The sequence below is a fragment of the Kluyveromyces lactis genome (genome assembly GCF_000002515.2).
Source record: "Kluyveromyces lactis strain NRRL Y-1140 chromosome A complete sequence".
NCBI lineage: Eukaryota > Fungi > Ascomycota > Saccharomycetes > Saccharomycetales > Saccharomycetaceae > Kluyveromyces > Kluyveromyces lactis.
Genome location: NC_006037.1, coordinates 225,048 through 241,792, shown reverse-complemented (window position 1 = coordinate 241,792; position 16,745 = coordinate 225,048). Strand labels below are relative to the sequence as shown.

Below are 16,745 nucleotides of genomic sequence, written 5' to 3'. Positions count from 1 at the left end.
GGCTTCAAGACAGGCTGTTAGTGGTTTTCAATGCCGGATTTGATCTCTGATCCAGCTAGTCAGCTAACTCTTACTTCCATAGATCTAAGTGATCCCTACAGATTACTCATACCTGATGAGATGTGATGCGCTCATGTGGATAGGCCTTGTGTACGGAAAAAAAAAAAAATTCCTCTTCGTCTTTGCAGAGATGACTCTAAGTAAAAATGATAAAGGTGAAATTTTTCACTTTTTCATGGACGAATTTCACCATATATTTAAGGAAAAAGAACTTCGCCGTATATATAAAGCGACGAATAATTTTTTCGATTCCATTCTTCTGTCTTGGCCTTACACCCTCTTGATTCCTTTTGTGTTTAGTATTGTTTGTGGAAGTTTTAGTTGGATCTTTCTCTGAGCTCATTAAAGATAGATTAATAACCTACTACCTACCTCATTTATATACAATGTTCAGACAAGCTGCTAGACAATTGATTGCTAACTCTCGTGTTATCACTGCTAAGAGAGCTATCTCTTTCGCTGCCAGACAATCTACTGTCTCTGGTTTGCGTTCTACTGCCTTTGCTTCCAAGCCATTGGTTGCTACCAGGGGTATCAAGCAAATCAACTTTGGTGGTGTTGAAGAAACCGTCTACGAAAGAGCTGACTGGCCAACCGAAAAATTGTTGCAATACTTCAAGGACGACACTTTGGCTTTGATTGGTTACGGTTCTCAAGGTTACGGTCAAGGTTTGAACTTGAGAGACAACGGTTTGAACGTCATTGTCGGTGTCAGAAAGAATGGTGCTTCTTGGAAGGCTGCCATTGAAGACGGTTGGGTCCCAGGTGAAAACTTGTTCGACGTTAACGAAGCCGTCCAAAAGGGTACCATCGTCATGAACTTGTTGTCTGACGCTGCTCAATCCGAAACCTGGTCCTCTTTGAAGCCATTGTTGACTAAGGGTAAGACTTTGTACTTCTCCCACGGTTTCTCCCCAGTCTTCAAGGACTTGACCCACGTTGAACCACCAACTGATATCGATGTCATCTTGGTCGCTCCAAAGGGTTCCGGTAGAACTGTCAGATCTTTGTTCAAGGAAGGTAGAGGTATTAACTCCTCTTACGCCGTCTGGAACGATGTCACCGGTAAGGCTCACGAAAAAGCTCAGGCTTTGGCCGTCGCTGTCGGTTCCGGTTACGTCTACCAAACCACTTTCGAAAAGGAAGTCAACTCTGACTTGTACGGTGAAAGAGGTTGTCTAATGGGTGGTATTCACGGTATGTTCTTGGCTCAATACGAAGTCTTGAGAGAAAACGGTCACTCCCCATCTGAAGCTTTCAACGAAACTGTCGAAGAAGCTACCCAATCTCTATACCCATTGATCGGTAAGTACGGTATGGATTACATGTACGATGCTTGTTCTACTACTGCTAGAAGAGGTGCTTTGGACTGGTACCCAATCTTCAAGGATGCTTTGAAGCCAGTCTTCCAAGACTTGTACGAATCTACCAAGAACGGTTCTGAAACTAAGAGATCTTTGGAATTCAACTCTCAACCAGACTACAGAGAAAAGTTGGAAGCTGAACTACAAATCATCAGAAACATGGAAATCTGGAAGGTTGGTAAGGAAGTCAGAAAGTTGAGACCAGAAAACAACTAGATTGTTTTTTGATATCTATGCTTTTTGTTATCTTTTTAAACTCAGTCATAAACCGTCCTTCGTTTCTTGAAGGATATCCGTTTTTTTTTCCCTTAGCTGAATACTCACTTTTCTGTTATTGCAATATGATTACATGCTAATTGGGAAATAACAACCCCCCCCCTTTGTCATTATGAATTGACCTGTAAATTATAAACCAATCAAGAACGCTCTGCAAGTCTCCAGTTTCAACTGCGAGCCGGGGGAGATGCATAGTGCCTTCATGAAAGATTCTTTGAAAGAGTTTTCAAGAAACGACGTCTGGTGCGCCTGTTTTCCCCATAACTCGATATTCAAACATTATATTTAATACGTTAATACTTTTTTGTAGATATCTAGGTTTTCCTCATCGTGTTTTAATGAATAAACAGATGTTACGACTTCTTAGTCACCGTTTCATTAAGTTTTTATAAAGAATAATCCCGTTGAATCATTGTTCTTATAAAACCTTTAGAATTTTCAATACTTGAAAAATTCGAAATTTTAACATTTGTAGATTATCAATAGATGGAAATATATCCACCTGCACATCTTTAACGTTGCTTCTATGTTTAACACGGGAAGAATTCACCTTATTTACGTATCTGATTGTGTCTATAAAAAAAATCGTGCACATTCATTCGAAATCAGAGTTTGCTTCGGTCTATATCTCCTTTGTATTGCAATATTCCACTAGTAACGAGGAAATCTTTGACTACCAAAAAATGAGGAACATACTTCCAAAGCAAGCCATTTACATAGGTGCGAAGGCTCCGAACTTCCAAGCTATGACATCTTTGGGTCCAATGGACTTTTATCAATATACGCAGGGAAAGTGGTGTGTGTTCTTCTCGCACCCTGCCGATTTTACACCAATTTGTACAACAGAGATTGGTGCTTTTGGTGCTTTACAAGATGAATTTACAAATCGAGACTGTGTATTACTAGGTCTTTCAACGAATAATAGAGCTTCTCACCTCAGGTGGATACAAGATATTGAGGCAATCACAGGCGTCAAGATAAATTTTCCAATAATCTGCGATGAAGAAAAAAAAGTCGCAACACAGTTTTCGATGATTGATGTAAATGCTTTAACAAACGGTGAACCTGCATTGACTCCCTTAAGAGCTGTGTATATCATTGATCCGAATAAGATTGTACGATTGATTCAATTATATCCTTTGTCTACAGGAAGGAACACAGCTGAGGTTTTAAGGTGTTTGGACTCATTGCAGCTTGTATACAAAACGGATGGAAAAATTATGACACCCATTAATTGGATACCAGGTGATGATATAGTAGTTGTTCCAGATCTTGAAAATTGCAGCATGTTTCCTCATAGGAGAACTATCAGGGACTACTTGCAACTCTCGCCGTTAGATCCAAACAGTTTAGACTGATTTGTTATCGCTTCTTCTAAACCACTTGACGACGGAAAAATATCTTACCCAGAGCTATACAACTCTATTCGATAGTTATTCATAACTACCGAAAGGGGGCCTCAATTCTACTCAAAAATGCACGACGTAGGTGGCCGATGCTCTTTGAAGCAAACTGCACGGCTTTACTAATTGTTTTTCCGAATCAATTTTTTAGGTAACAAACAATATATGTTGGTTGCATATTAGGTTATGATTTGAATTAAATCAATTGCTCAACTAAGAATTTACATATTCCGCTATGGAAAGTATGTCGCTATTAGTTTGAAAAAATATTCTACAATATTTCAATAGCAATAGGACCCTCCATCATAAATTCTTTCCTGTCACTTGGCACTGAGAAATATATTGCACATGTGCTGCAGTTAGCTTGGCATCAGTCCTGATGGGCTTTCTTAGACATTATTCGGTTTATGTAATGAAATCACGCCATTTGTACCCGCAAGAGAATGTTCGTGCAAGTTCAAAAGGCGGATTATTTGTTGACTTTGCCAGCATGCAAAACTAAGATGCCTTGTAAAATTCGATTTAGAGTTAGCAGATTGCCAAACCAATGTTGGAGGAAAAACTGAAAGGGTACAAATCTGATATTTTTGCCTTACGTCCGATGCTATTATCTTATTCATCGGACGTAACGCGGATTATAGCGGGCATAATAGGTTGAGTATTAGGCCTCTTTTGCCCTTCTTCACGAATTTCTGAGAGAGGATAAAAATTATATTCTTTCATATGCAACGTGCTGCGCCGTTAAAAGATCGACCCACCGTCCATGTTGTATCCTGTTAGAGTATGCATTTTAAGCCGAGATACAGATTTCCTCTGTTTTCAAAACCCGAATATTATCCATACATTCTTCGGGGATTCTTTATCGGTCAATAACTGTATGTTGATCAACGGTCAGATAACTGATATCAATGTCAAGAGCAAGTTAGAAGAAAAATGGAAGCTACTACGTCTGATCTTAGATAACTATGCAGACGTCCGGAATGTTCCCGAAATAACACCAACTACCAACGTCAGGAAGAGAGGTAAACAACACATGGGCCGAACTTAATAAGTCTCGCCTCTCAAGTAAGGCGTTTAGTGCCAATCGAGATTAAGCGAAAGTCAGTGCAATTCACCTCTGTTTTTCGTCCAACGTTAATGTAAAGCATTTGTACCAATGATCTATAGTAATTAAATCTGGACTCTGATCAAATAGCTTAGTAGTTTGTAGAGGTTTCCTTTATTGGCACTGTCTGTTATTCCATTTGAACAACAAGGTAAAAGAACAAAAATGAGGGGAGCCATTATTTTTGTCTCCTCCAATTTAATCAAATCTATTCTATCTTAATATCTCGGTGAATGGCGTACAATCGCGTGAACTTGCCTTGGTGATCTTTTTTTCATCAGTTTGTAAAGCAGGAATGTGTTGTTTTCTAGGCCTTTGCCAATCATAAAAAAAATTTGATTCATTTTTTAACACCACGGACTTTTCTATGGTAGTATTAATCAAACATGTTTTCTTGGGCACACGTTGACTTTGCATCAAAAAGCTCAGACAAAACCGTTAGAAGTGTTGCACAGTGTTTCCATTTCAAATCATGATACTATGGTAACAAAGTGAAATAAGTAACAGATCTGCCGTCGGAGCATGCAACCCGTTATATTATAACGACTGTTTTTCCAACCTCTCCTTATTCTCATTTGAACTTCTTGATGTCTAGCCTGAATAGGGATATCTGCATAGTTTCAGCATGAAACAGCTTCTCTTGTGCAAGTTATCTATTGACCCATTAAATTGGCCCTTCTTCAGCATTATTCTAATGGTCCCTGCTTTATGGCCCAATATGCTGATTAGCACTGAATGCGCTTCTCAAATGAATTTGAATAATTCTTTGGCTATCAGTAGGTACGAAATGATTCCCAGGGGGTCCTAATCAAGAGGGTCGTTTAGGTAAAGCCATACCTTACACATTCAGTCTCAAGGGGATCCGTAGTGTTTTCAATGCCCAGACCATCCGTCCAAATCTATAAAAAAGAAAAGTAATATATCTTAGCATAATTTTTGATGCGATTTTTAACAGTTAGAAACACTCGCACCATAGAATAAATTCGGGGTTCGCCTCTTGTTTCTCTTACTCTCCCTTTCACCGAGAACTGAAAGTGTCCTATAACCCATCAGAACTACACACAATGCCTCGCACTAACAGGTAATGCTCTTCCCATATACTCACTTTCATTTATCTTCCCCTGAGCTTCAGTAGTTACTGTATTTCGAAATACAGTCGTAGCCTTATTGCATGGTAAGGTCGTGCATTGATATTGTCTTTCTTGTCATTTTCCACAATCAATTTCGATAACGGAGGAGAGAAAACACACTTCTCTTTTATCATGATGCTAAATTAAGTGGATCGAATCGGGTTATTGCATAACATGGAGTATTCATCCTATTCATCAATTAGGGAAGGAGTTAATTTAGACATATTTCTCTTTAGATTATATATAGGCACTTCAAAAGGGTTTGGAATTTCTTTCTGTCCACATTTGACTTCATTTCGGGCCGGTAGTTCTTGGAAACAGGTAGTTCCTGGAAACTGACAAGTCGGGTGTTTATAACTGGTACCCGTTATTTTCTTTTTTGACGTGATTAATTGAAAGTGCTTTTGGTTCGCCCGAGGTCACTAACATACCTAAACGGCTGAAAAGTTAAAAACGTTAGACCTTAAGTTACTATACAGGACCGACAATCACACGTAAGCTCTTGAAAGCGAAATCAGGGAAGTGCTGCGGTGAAGAAGAAAACCACGGTAAATCTGCTGCAATCAAAGGTACTTAGACCCCAACAACCGATTGAACGAACTGACCGAGTATATACAGATATTCGATGATCATACTGGACCAGAATTTACACTGCATATAAATATTTGTTCTTTCTTCATTTCAAACAGTATACTCATTACTATACAAAGGGAAGTTAAGTTGTTCACATTCAATTCGACCTTCACAGTGCCTTTCACTAACTAATTTTCATCATCGCATTTGTTGATTATTGTCATTTACATCTCAATACCTCAGTTGAACTCTTCGGTTCCAGGCACTTTTTTCCACAGAAGTCGTTACTTATTTCACACTGTATCTGGTCTCAAGACAATCAAGAAGTGCCATCAATAAAAGCGAGAATAAAATAAGGTTGAGTTCACAACAAAGTTATAATGGTAACCATCTATTCCCCAGTTGCTGAAGAAGAAAATACTTCCAATGATAGTCATTTGTATAGTACCGTTGATTCTAACTATGGTATTTCAAGGGTTCTAGGACTTGAAAGTTCCTTACGCAATTCAGACAGGTTCACTTCCAGAAATGAGAAGCGAATTGACAGAAATTTAAATACGGAAGAGTTTGGATTCAATTATTTTGAGCATGCATTCCGTGAAAATGTCAATCAGCCTCATTTCAGTACAACCCGTGGAAGTGTATATCAAGTTTCTCCTGAATATGAGAATATTCATAAAGAGCGAGGAGTCCAAGATGTAAAAGTTTCTTCAATTCCAAATTGGTATGATTTCGATCTTGCAGAGAATGGTAACGCATTCGAGCATTCCAATTACTCCACATCTGACCGTAATTCTTTTTTCATAAATGAGAAAGGAGGTCGAAAGAAACATGCCAGGTCAGTGGACGGGTTTGAGCGTGACAATGCTATTGTTTCTCACGTTTTTGAATCCCGGGCATCGATGCCTCAAGTAATAACCCCCATTACTCCAAACCATCCAAAGAGTTTTAAAGAATATCAGTCACTTATGGCTATGAACATGCATATGAATAATGGTATGAATCATTTCATAAGTGAAAATATGAACTTCAATAATAGCAGCATGGAACACTTAGAAATACAGCAGCCAAGAGTTAAAAGTTATCGCTCATATCAAAACACTGCAAATTTGGCATATGCAAATGCTCGATCCAAATTTAATAGCGTTCCCAATTTAAGCTTATCGTCTTTCGAACAAACACCAGCTTCTTTGCATCAGGAACATCATTATGTACTTCAAAATCATCAGCATCACAACAATTTCATTCCTGATTTTGAAGTAGATCATTTCCATGATCATAAACATGAGGAGGTGCATGAATCTGCGCATGACCATATGCACAAGGTTGAACATTTCCGAAGCTGTTCGAATGACCATGAACCCTCGAGTAGTGACTTAGATAGTACATCACTGTCCTATGAGGAGCTTCGGAACTCTATCATAGAAAAATTCACATTTAATACTGCTGAGGAACACACTAATAATGATGTAATCTTGAACGTCCACGGTTGTGGGTCTCACTATGCTGAAGCCAGTACTATGAACCCGGATGGGACCAAAAAGTCAGTGTTGCAACAAATTTTGGACGATAAGCCTTTGATGGAAGCCATTAGCAAAAAACAAAAAAGAGGTGCTTACAAGTGTGCACATTGTCCGGAAATGTTCAACACAATCTTTGAGTTTGCTAAGCATATTGATGAGTACCAAGTAGAGCGGAAATATAAATGTCCCTTCCCATTGTGTCCATGGAAAATCCTTGGACTACCTAAACTCCAAGAATTGAAAAGACATTGTTTGAACCAGCACATCGATGAGCTCACTCCAGAACAGCAATATTTAATTCACGGAAAAAGTGGCGCCGTTTCTGAGGTATACCACTGTGAATCCCCTTACTGTGATAAAGCTTTCCATAGGAAAGATTCATACAGAAGACATGTTAAGATGGTCCACAAAAACCCAAAAAGCAGATTTAACATTCGTTTGGTTAAAGCCATGAAATCTTGTCCCGAGTATTTGAATAAAGACCTCGTTGCCAAAGAACGTTTCCTAGTTGAGAAGATGAATAGTCGTCGTAGGTGACGACGAAAGGATCTTGCAATGGCCAAGTATCAAATCATCCTCATCCAGTCTTCTAACATCATAGACAAATGGCTTCGCAATTTATAGACGCACTCCTCAGTTCTTTAACTGCTTTATCTTTATTGTCAGTTCTCTTTCGTTTGAAATATTCTTCAGCTTTTCAATTTTTTTTATGGACATTCGAAGCGAAGGCTTCAATCTACTATTATTCCATCGCCTGTTTGTTTACCGTCGTTTTACATGTAACACATGATCATACCATACTGTATCAATTGCTAAACTAATTTTGAGGAAGTTAATCACTAATGGACAATCTTTCAACGATTAATTTCTTAACTATACTTTTTATTGACCACTTCAAAAGGAAACCAACATTTATCAGACACAAAAACTGCCAACACATGCTATTCCCCTATCACATTGTAATGTATTAAAATCTCTAATGTCAAAATTTCCCAGCATCCAAAGTTCTCAAGTTCAATCCTTCACTTCTGCTACCTAATCCACAGGTGCCTTTGTATAACTCCACTAATTCGCTACATTTTTCATCTCTTTGATTCGCTTTCATTAATAAAATATTACTATTCGAGTTGCTATAACTTTTAAGATCATATACTTGTGTATATATGTTAGTTTGATGCTTTCTGCATTTTTCTTTATTTCCCTATAGTTTCTTCTGATATTCTAATCTGGCGACAGATACTGGGACAAACACGTAAATCACACACCATGTCACGTGGTTAGAGAACAAAAGTGAAATATGTGTTGGTGACTGAATAAAATGATGAAGGGTGTTTTGCTTAAAAACGGTGAATAAGTTACCCGGCTGATCTGAATAGAATCGATTTTCTGCTTCTCAGCTTCCTATAATCAAGAAAAACGCCATGACCGGGTAACATGAATTTTTGGGTGTCGTTATACAGAGCATTGCCATCGACAATGAACCAGGATGCAATCTAAGGTGAATTTGAATAAAATATAGCTCCATCTACGACCAGGCAAGGATCACTGGAAAGTCATCCCGCATAAACTACCCGGTTGTCCATCCGATAAAATGAGTGCCATCTATAAATCACTTTCTTTCTTACAAACTAGTCTGTTTTTTCCTCCATTATGTAACCATTTAAACGTTAATTCCCCTAATGCGTCTGAATTACTCTCTGTTCAAAACAAGAAACGAAAATCCGTACTCACAAACCAGCGATTCCCATACATGCATACAATGATTTCATAACAGTTTGACTATTGCTCAGCAGGCGTGAATCAACACTTTGGCCCTGTCTAACGTTTACGTATGCTATGTTCTTCTCTCTTAGTTGTATTGGGTTTTTCCGTGGCTTTCCTCATTTCCTACGGCCATTTCTACCCTTTCCCAGATTTTTTTCTTTCTTTGTTCTTCTTCCTGTTATATAATCCGGATTTATCACAGTATACAACTTTTCAAACTTTTGATTTATTCAGAATTGGAATGATGAAATAATATATTTGGTATATATATATAAATCAAAGGAAAAAGGTTAACATTGAGTTTTACAAAGTGTTTTCTTCTTTTGCCAATTCAGCTAAATTCTTAATCGGATCTAATTTTTGTTTAGTAATTGATTCTTTATTTTGAGAAGGTTATTGTCTATTCTAATCTTGGTTATTTCATTCACCAGGAACAGTATTACACTCAAGTAATTTACCTTATAAATCCTACTACAAGCATGTCTGAACCAAGTGCTAAGAAACAAAAGTTTGCCAACTCTTTGGAAGCCTTGAAGGCCACCGGTACCACTGTCGTTGCCGACACTGGTGATTTCGAATCTATTGCTAAGTTCACTCCACAAGATGCTACTACCAACCCATCTTTGATCTTGGCCGCTGCCAAGCAACAAGCCTACGCTAAGTTGATCGACTCTGCTGTACAATACGGTAAGAAGCAAGGTCAAAACATTGACGAGCAAGTTGAAATTGCTGTTGACAAGCTATTGGTCGAATTCGGTACTGCTATCTTGAAGGTCGTTCCAGGTAGAGTTTCTACTGAAGTCGATGCTAGATTGTCCTTCGACAAGGATGCTACCGTTAAGAAGGCTTTGGAAATCATCAAGTTGTATGAAGCAGAAGGTATTTCCAAGGACAGAGTCTTGATCAAGATTGCTTCCACTTGGGAAGGTATCCAAGCTGCTCAAGAACTAGAAAAGGAACACGATATCCACGTCAACTTGACTTTGTTGTTCTCTTTCGCTCAAGCCGTTGCTGCTGCTGAAGCTAACGTTACCTTGATTTCTCCATTCGTTGGTAGAATCTTGGATTGGTACAAGGCCAGCACTGGTGAAACTTACACTGCTGAAACTGATCCAGGTGTGATTTCTGTCAAGAGTATCTACAATTACTACAAGAAGCATGGTTACAACACCATTGTTATGGGTGCTTCCTTCAGAAACGTGGGTGAAATTAAGGCTCTTGCCGGTGTCGATTTCTTGACCATTTCTCCAAAGTTGTTGGACGAATTGTTGTCCTCTGATGAACCAGTTGCTAAGATCTTGGACCCTGAATCCGCAAAGGCTGAAGGTTCTGAAAGAGTTTCTTTCATCAACGACGAGCCTAAATTCAGATTCGAGTTGAACGAAGATGCTATGGCCACTGAAAAGTTGTCTGAAGGTATCAGAAAGTTCTCTGCTGATATCGTCACACTGTTCGACTTAATCAAGGCTAAGATCCAAGCTTAATCTTTGAATTACTATCGAACGAACAAAACCAATGACCTATATATGTGTATAAGAATATAATTGTATCAATCCATATATTACACTCGCTACAGCATTTTCCCAATTGATGTAAACGGTTGTGTTAATATGCTGACCTTTCATGCCAACCACGCAACAATCAGGTACAAATTCTTTGTCATTACAGTATTGCTACAATTCATTCCACTTTTTTTTATGAAAGGCTACATCGCCTGTATTTGCCATCGTAAAAGGTTAATACAATTAGCACATAGGGCAACCTGCCCCCTCCCTCCACGTTCTACGATAAGATAATACCCCATGTGATACCGGAACTGGTTACCAACCAATGCCAAGAGCATTTTCCATTTTAGCATCATGCCAGTTCCGGCAGCTGAATCTGGGCATCTATTAGCCATTTTTCTCAGTTCATTTCAGTACACTTATTTCAGTGTTCTGAAATTTGATAATTGACACGATCTGAATAACACAGATCTATTGTCTCAAGTCTAGCGCTACTGTTGCCGGAAGATGGTATGTATTGTGTACGTATCCTAACTGCGGTCTAACCAATCACACCAGCTAAACCGTTTGCAACTTCTACACCTCCTACCTTTCGCCTGGAAAATTTGTCCATCAATGTCGTTTGTACGAGGGTTCGTGCTACAAATGGTAATTTGATATGAAAGAAGGGCAAATAAGAGATCTGAATAATATCGCTCAAAAAAAAAAGAAGAAATACCCTAAATATACGCACTTCAGAAAAGATTAAGAGCCCTCTGCTTCTCTACCTTAAGTATATTGCTCTTCACCATTTCTATACCTTTTTTTGTCTTTCGCAGGAAATCAGGCATATCGTCACGTACCTTTGCAGTTTGATTGAGGCATTAACGTGACAATGTTTTACAAAAAAAAAAAGGAACATATTGGATCCGTATGTATTGCCAAGCGCTTTTTACCAAGAACAAGAGCTGTGCACGAGGTGAAGTCAGCTGTTAGTGAGTAAGTTACGTTACGTATTTATTCTTTCTCATTAGGACTGATTTTCTACTATCTGTTTTTCATTCCTTTATCCCTAAGTGATCACCGAAAGCTTGGCTAGGTGAATCAAGTAAAAAGGATATAGCAGCATGGTACTATGGGTACCCAGATGTGCATAATTTGACAAATTGCCACCGCACAATTTTGTGCACTATTAACCAATTCAGTCAAGGGTTATACTCATATTAAGAGGGTCCTGCGTTCTGCTTTTCGTCGCTTCATTTTTCTTTTTCCACTGCGGCTTTGTAATGAATGGCCTTCGAGAACCTGATGCGTTTTTTAACAAAGAAGAGAAAAACGCACCAGATCTAATGTATTACGTCGAAAGTACTCTGATTGATTAATATGTCCCTGTTTAGACACGCAACCTCAATTAAGTGCGTCTCGGACATGTCCACATCCCGTGCCAAAAAGATTGCGTTGTCAAAGCAATGCACTCAACACATGGCTCTATTCCAAAGCGTCTTTGATCCGTTGTGCATTTGTGTTTTCATTGACTGTTGCCTCTAGACTTAAATGGTCTAATGCGGCCAGAAATTCGCCGAAAGCCTGTTTCGGCCGTGTTTTTTTCTGTTGACAACCAAAAACCCACAGAAAAAAACTAGGTCGGTAGAAAAAACCATAATTGAATAGGAATTAACAGAGGAGAATAGTAAACAGAGAAAGAATTTAGGAAGTATTTGCCCTTTGAACGTCAGTTCTAAGGATTGCATCCTATCAATTGCCTCTTCAATTCCATGCTGATTTTTTTTTCTTCAGAACAGTCCTTGAGAATCGCATTTGGTGAGAAATCAAAGGCAACAACGATGAACATGATTTGTCTCGGCGATCCTATGATTGGAAAGCGGCAGCAGTGGGTAAGTACTCTACTATGCGTGGGGATGCGTAGATATCCCTGTGTTAATACAGAAATTCACTGTTACCACGTAGTCTTCACGGTGCTTGTAATTCTGTTAAAATTCTATGTGTATTTTTTTTTACGCCGTTTCTTGGTTTTCTCGATGAAGAATCTTTTTAATTCGTGATTCACTGAGAAACCGCTCCAGTAAAATAAAGAGCCATTTACGCATGGGTTATAATGACTTCAGGAATTAGAAATTAGAAACTAAACAGAAGATGCACAAACCTCCTCTACGCTGTTTGCACCGCTTTCAGGTAGTATATGCCGATTTTTGAAATCAATAGATAGGGATATAATAGCGAAGGGGGGAAAAAGGTAAAGTACATGATGTTTTCGTCTCTAGAGGCATTTCTTTGCAATATTTTCTGTTAAGGCAATTTGTTCTTTTCTATAAAAGTTCTTTGTCTTTGCATCCTCGGCTACAATGAGATTTTAAAAGTCGATCAAAGTTCCTGAGTTGCGAATTTGTCTCTTGTTTCGATGCGGTATAGATCGATGCACGTATACTGTAGCCTTTTTTCTTTTCCTCGATAAATTAGTGGTACCTGATGATAATTTGTAGGTACGTTGATTAGGACTGTATATAGCGCTCCAAACAGTAAGAACGATGTTGTGTAAACGGTTGTTTCCAGAAGTGTTAGGGGGGAGGTCCAATTTAGACAGTTACTAGATAGAGGGGAGCCCAATTTCGAAAAGTTCCAAATAGAAGGAAGGAAAAACAAAAAGATAGGCAGGCCCTCAGGTCATTAAGGGCAAATATTCGCTACAGTGACAAGAAAGTAAAAAACGGAAGCGCGTTTCTCAAAATCAATTCGGGTTCTTTCTACTCTCACTAGCATTTCGGTTGCACATAATCATCGATATAGACCTTAACTTTAACAGCACAAAGCGTATTGAGGTAGCTGAGAAACAAAGTGAAAAATTAAAGGTCCAACGGCAGAATAGGGAACTTTTTGCCAGATAATCAAATACAGTTTTGCCTGCGTGAGAAATATTCATATTTTACGGAGAGGCTAGTGCTTGGAGATATTGTAATCTGTAGTAGCCACCTGCACCACTGATTACACTAGGTTTATTTGATTTTATTATTGCTCTTTGAAGGCGAATCCATTGATTATCAAATGGACTTGGATCGACTAATCCGTTTATAATTGAGTCTTTCTGTTTAGGAACTCGGAAATAAAGAGGAGATATTTAGTCAAATATAACATCCCTGTCTTCTTCATCGAAGACTGGAGTTAAATTGGGGCCCTACGAACTTATCAGATAAAGCAGAGGAAGAAGTAGAAGAAGGACAACGATTAAGAAAAGTGAACCAAATTCAAGCGGTTGTTATCTTTTTTGAAACTACTAATTCGCGGAAATACTCAGGACTTGTTTGGAATCATCAGTCTTTCATATCATATCCTAAATATTTTTTTTCTCTGGATCAGCTTTTGTTTTTCTTCACCTTTCCGTGTATACAACACATATTCATTTGCATCGCATCACTTTATAATGGTCAATGGTTCTCGCAGCTCTGCCGAATTACCAACCATAAAGAGAAGGGTATCAAAAGCATGTGATGCTTGTAGGAAATCAAAAACCAAATGTGATGGTGAAAGACCGTGTAGCCGATGTTTAAAGGAGAATAAGTTGTGTACGTATTCGAATTCTAATATCGGATATGCAGAGTCCAAATGTAAGAAGCTTTACAACCAGGAATACGTCGATCTGCTGGAAACGAGGAACTCGCTTTTGACTAAAGCATTAAGTTATTTATTCAGACAGTTCGATAGATGTGTTGATAGCGGCTTAGTGCAGATCCATCCTGAGAGATTTTCGGAGTTCAGGCAGTTACAAATGCAATCCATGATTCTCAATCAAAGATCTGATATGGATGATCTAGATTCGGACGAATATGATGAATGGGAACAAGTGGGTTCGAGTCAAAACCCTGAGCTTTCTGTTCGCGACGGACCGGCTGCTGCATGGATGAACTTACGTAAGAACAAAAATTTATTCATCAACAAAGAGACGGGAAAACTGAACGTGAATGAAGTTGTTTATTCTATTATCCCAACAAACGTCGACATGGCAGTGAAATCTCTGAATTACATACACGGTGGTAGGGAACAGATTGATAGAGCCGCTCTGGAGGCTGGGTCTAATAATAAAACATCTTCTCATGTCTATGATAAATTACTTGCTCGAGGTTATGTCGATTCGGAAACTTTGTTTACATCAGATCATTCAAAGGAAGGCATACCAGAGGATGCAAATATCGAACTCCCGAAAAGAAAACGGAGAAAGATGTTGTCGCCCAATGAAGCACGTGGTATTCCTAATAGCAGTCAAATACAACAATCTGATTCGATGGTCCAGATATTGCCAATTCCAGCAATGGCAGACACCGTTACAATGAAGCAAGATGTAGATGGGCGCGTACCGACAGATTATAATTCTAACAGTAGAATGATCCAAAGGAGCGGAAACATCTCATTAGATAACGCTGCAAATCAGTTATCATATTCGAATCAAGCGCAGCAATGGTATCCGAAACTAGAATATGGGCAGTTCGATTTGTTGGAGTCATTCTCATCTGACTATAAGAAACAATCAACAAAGTAATACCAATGTTCAGCAGTAAAGCATGCACGTATCAAATTCACAGCAACCATAATTGATAGCAGTCAAAGTAATATTCGCGTTAGTACAGCACAACTAACTTCAACCATGGATTTGTCGGTAATTCTCCCAACAATAACCCGGATCATGAAAACAACAACAATAACAACAATAACAATAGTAATAATAATAACAATACTTCCTTTGTTGGATCCGGACCTCAAAGACACAAAAATGATATAGCTCAACAGAATACAACACATACGCAAACAATGATCAATATAATTTCTAACATAAAATGTTTCATAGAATTTTATCCCTTCCTCTCTCATCGCATCATTCAAAAATAACGTTTTAGTCAGCTTTGTAGTATTGAACATTTACCAGCCCTAGTTCATACAGCTATGGTTCTGTTAACGTTCAAAATAGATCCTTTTCTGTGTGAACAATCTCCGTGAGTCCATGGAATCTAAAGTACTATGGGGGAGTTCCGAATCACGTAGTTTTTCTGTCGAAGTCTTCCTGTCTTTAGAATACTGTTCGTTTGTCGTATATATTCAACTGGATCCAAGGAAGCGGCTGAAACTTCATTAAGTTCCGTTGTTTGGGAAACGTTCAGACTACTCCTGAAACATTCTTGAGAAATCGCAGTGATCCTCTCTGCAGATGCTTTGTCACTCGCTTCTTGACGAAGTCTTGTATCCTCTGTCAAACGACGATCAGGATCTGCTTTGATATGTGTATTTTGCAGGTTCGATTGACTATGGGATAGTATGATGGGTCGTTTGAACGGTTTCTTGGCAGTATCACTGACTGAAGCAATAGTTTTTGAAGCCCTCTTTTGATTCAATTCAATGTGTTGTGATTGTTTTACGCTACCGATTGGCGTTTTATTCCTATTGCCATATTCGGATTTAATGATTGCTGAGTTCGCACTTTTTGACTCGTCCCTTATATACTCAGATGAGAGCTCCAAAATGATCACAAAATATGAACCAAATATTCTGTGTTCCTCGATTCCATAGCCTTCATCATTCAAAATATCAGCAACTTGCTTGCTATTAGTTAGCAACTTGCTGCTAAGTTGCACACCGTCCTCTGTGAATAGCTGAAATCTATTATTGAATTCAGAATACTTAAGCTTTCCATCGTGCCAAGTTTTATGCTTCTTCCTTATTTGGTCGCTGTACTGGCATGTAAATTCTTTGATCACGAAAGACATATAGTTAACACTTTATTTTAGATCCGCAGGAGTAGTACCGGTAGGACTGGCTTTACTACAAGTCTTTTGCCGTTTAAATTGTTTTCGATTTGTTTCATCGTTGCCGCAACAAATTGTTGATTAAAGTATCTCTGAGCAAAGATTGAAATCAAATATTGTAACTACAATTAATCGTGGTTTATAAAAGTGAAAAGACATTATTTATATAAACATTTAAGAACATCATCAGGTGCGAATTTAATGTGTTTGGAGGGTATGGTTGGATGATCTCTGATTTAATTGGAAATGCTGTATG

The 16,745-nt window shown here is 38.5% G+C and overlaps 6 protein-coding genes across 6 annotated transcripts; 5 read left to right on the top strand and 1 right to left on the bottom strand.

The window, feature by feature from the left end:
• Nucleotides 1-446: 446 nt before the first annotated feature.
• Nucleotides 447-1,640, top strand: ILV5 (ketol-acid reductoisomerase; the record flags this gene model as incomplete). Its single annotated transcript, XM_451118.1, has 1 exon — nucleotides 447-1,640. One exon carries the CDS (start codon nucleotides 447-449, stop codon nucleotides 1,638-1,640), a length of 1,194 nt encoding a protein of 397 aa, XP_451118.1.
• Nucleotides 1,641-2,383: 743 nt separating this feature from the next.
• Nucleotides 2,384-3,058, top strand: KLLA0_A02651g (peroxiredoxin; the record flags this gene model as incomplete). Its single annotated transcript, XM_451117.1, has 1 exon — nucleotides 2,384-3,058. The coding sequence occupies one exon, from the start codon at nucleotides 2,384-2,386 to the stop codon at nucleotides 3,056-3,058; it is 675 nt and encodes a 224-aa protein (XP_451117.1).
• Nucleotides 3,059-6,291: 3,233 nt separating this feature from the next.
• RME1 (Rme1p) lies at nucleotides 6,292-7,971 on the top strand (the record flags this gene model as incomplete). The annotated part of the gene is made up of 1 exon (XM_451116.1): nucleotides 6,292-7,971. The coding sequence occupies one exon, from the start codon at nucleotides 6,292-6,294 to the stop codon at nucleotides 7,969-7,971; it is 1,680 nt and encodes a 559-aa protein (XP_451116.1).
• Nucleotides 7,972-9,677: 1,706 nt separating this feature from the next.
• KLLA0_A02607g (transaldolase) lies at nucleotides 9,678-10,682 on the top strand (the record flags this gene model as incomplete). The annotated part of the gene is made up of 1 exon (XM_451115.1): nucleotides 9,678-10,682. The coding sequence occupies one exon, from the start codon at nucleotides 9,678-9,680 to the stop codon at nucleotides 10,680-10,682; it is 1,005 nt and encodes a 334-aa protein (XP_451115.1).
• A 3,436-nt stretch (nucleotides 10,683-14,118) lies between these two features.
• On the top strand, nucleotides 14,119-15,231 carry KLLA0_A02585g (Zn(II)2Cys6 transcription factor domain-containing protein; the record flags this gene model as incomplete). The annotated part of the gene is made up of 1 exon (XM_451114.1): nucleotides 14,119-15,231. The coding sequence occupies one exon, from the start codon at nucleotides 14,119-14,121 to the stop codon at nucleotides 15,229-15,231; it is 1,113 nt and encodes a 370-aa protein (XP_451114.1).
• Nucleotides 15,232-15,697: 466 nt separating this feature from the next.
• MTE1 (Mte1p) lies at nucleotides 15,698-16,450 on the bottom strand (the record flags this gene model as incomplete). The annotated part of the gene is made up of 1 exon (XM_451113.1): nucleotides 15,698-16,450. The coding sequence occupies one exon, from the start codon at nucleotides 16,448-16,450 to the stop codon at nucleotides 15,698-15,700; it is 753 nt and encodes a 250-aa protein (XP_451113.1).
• Nucleotides 16,451-16,745: the final 295 nt, after the last annotated feature.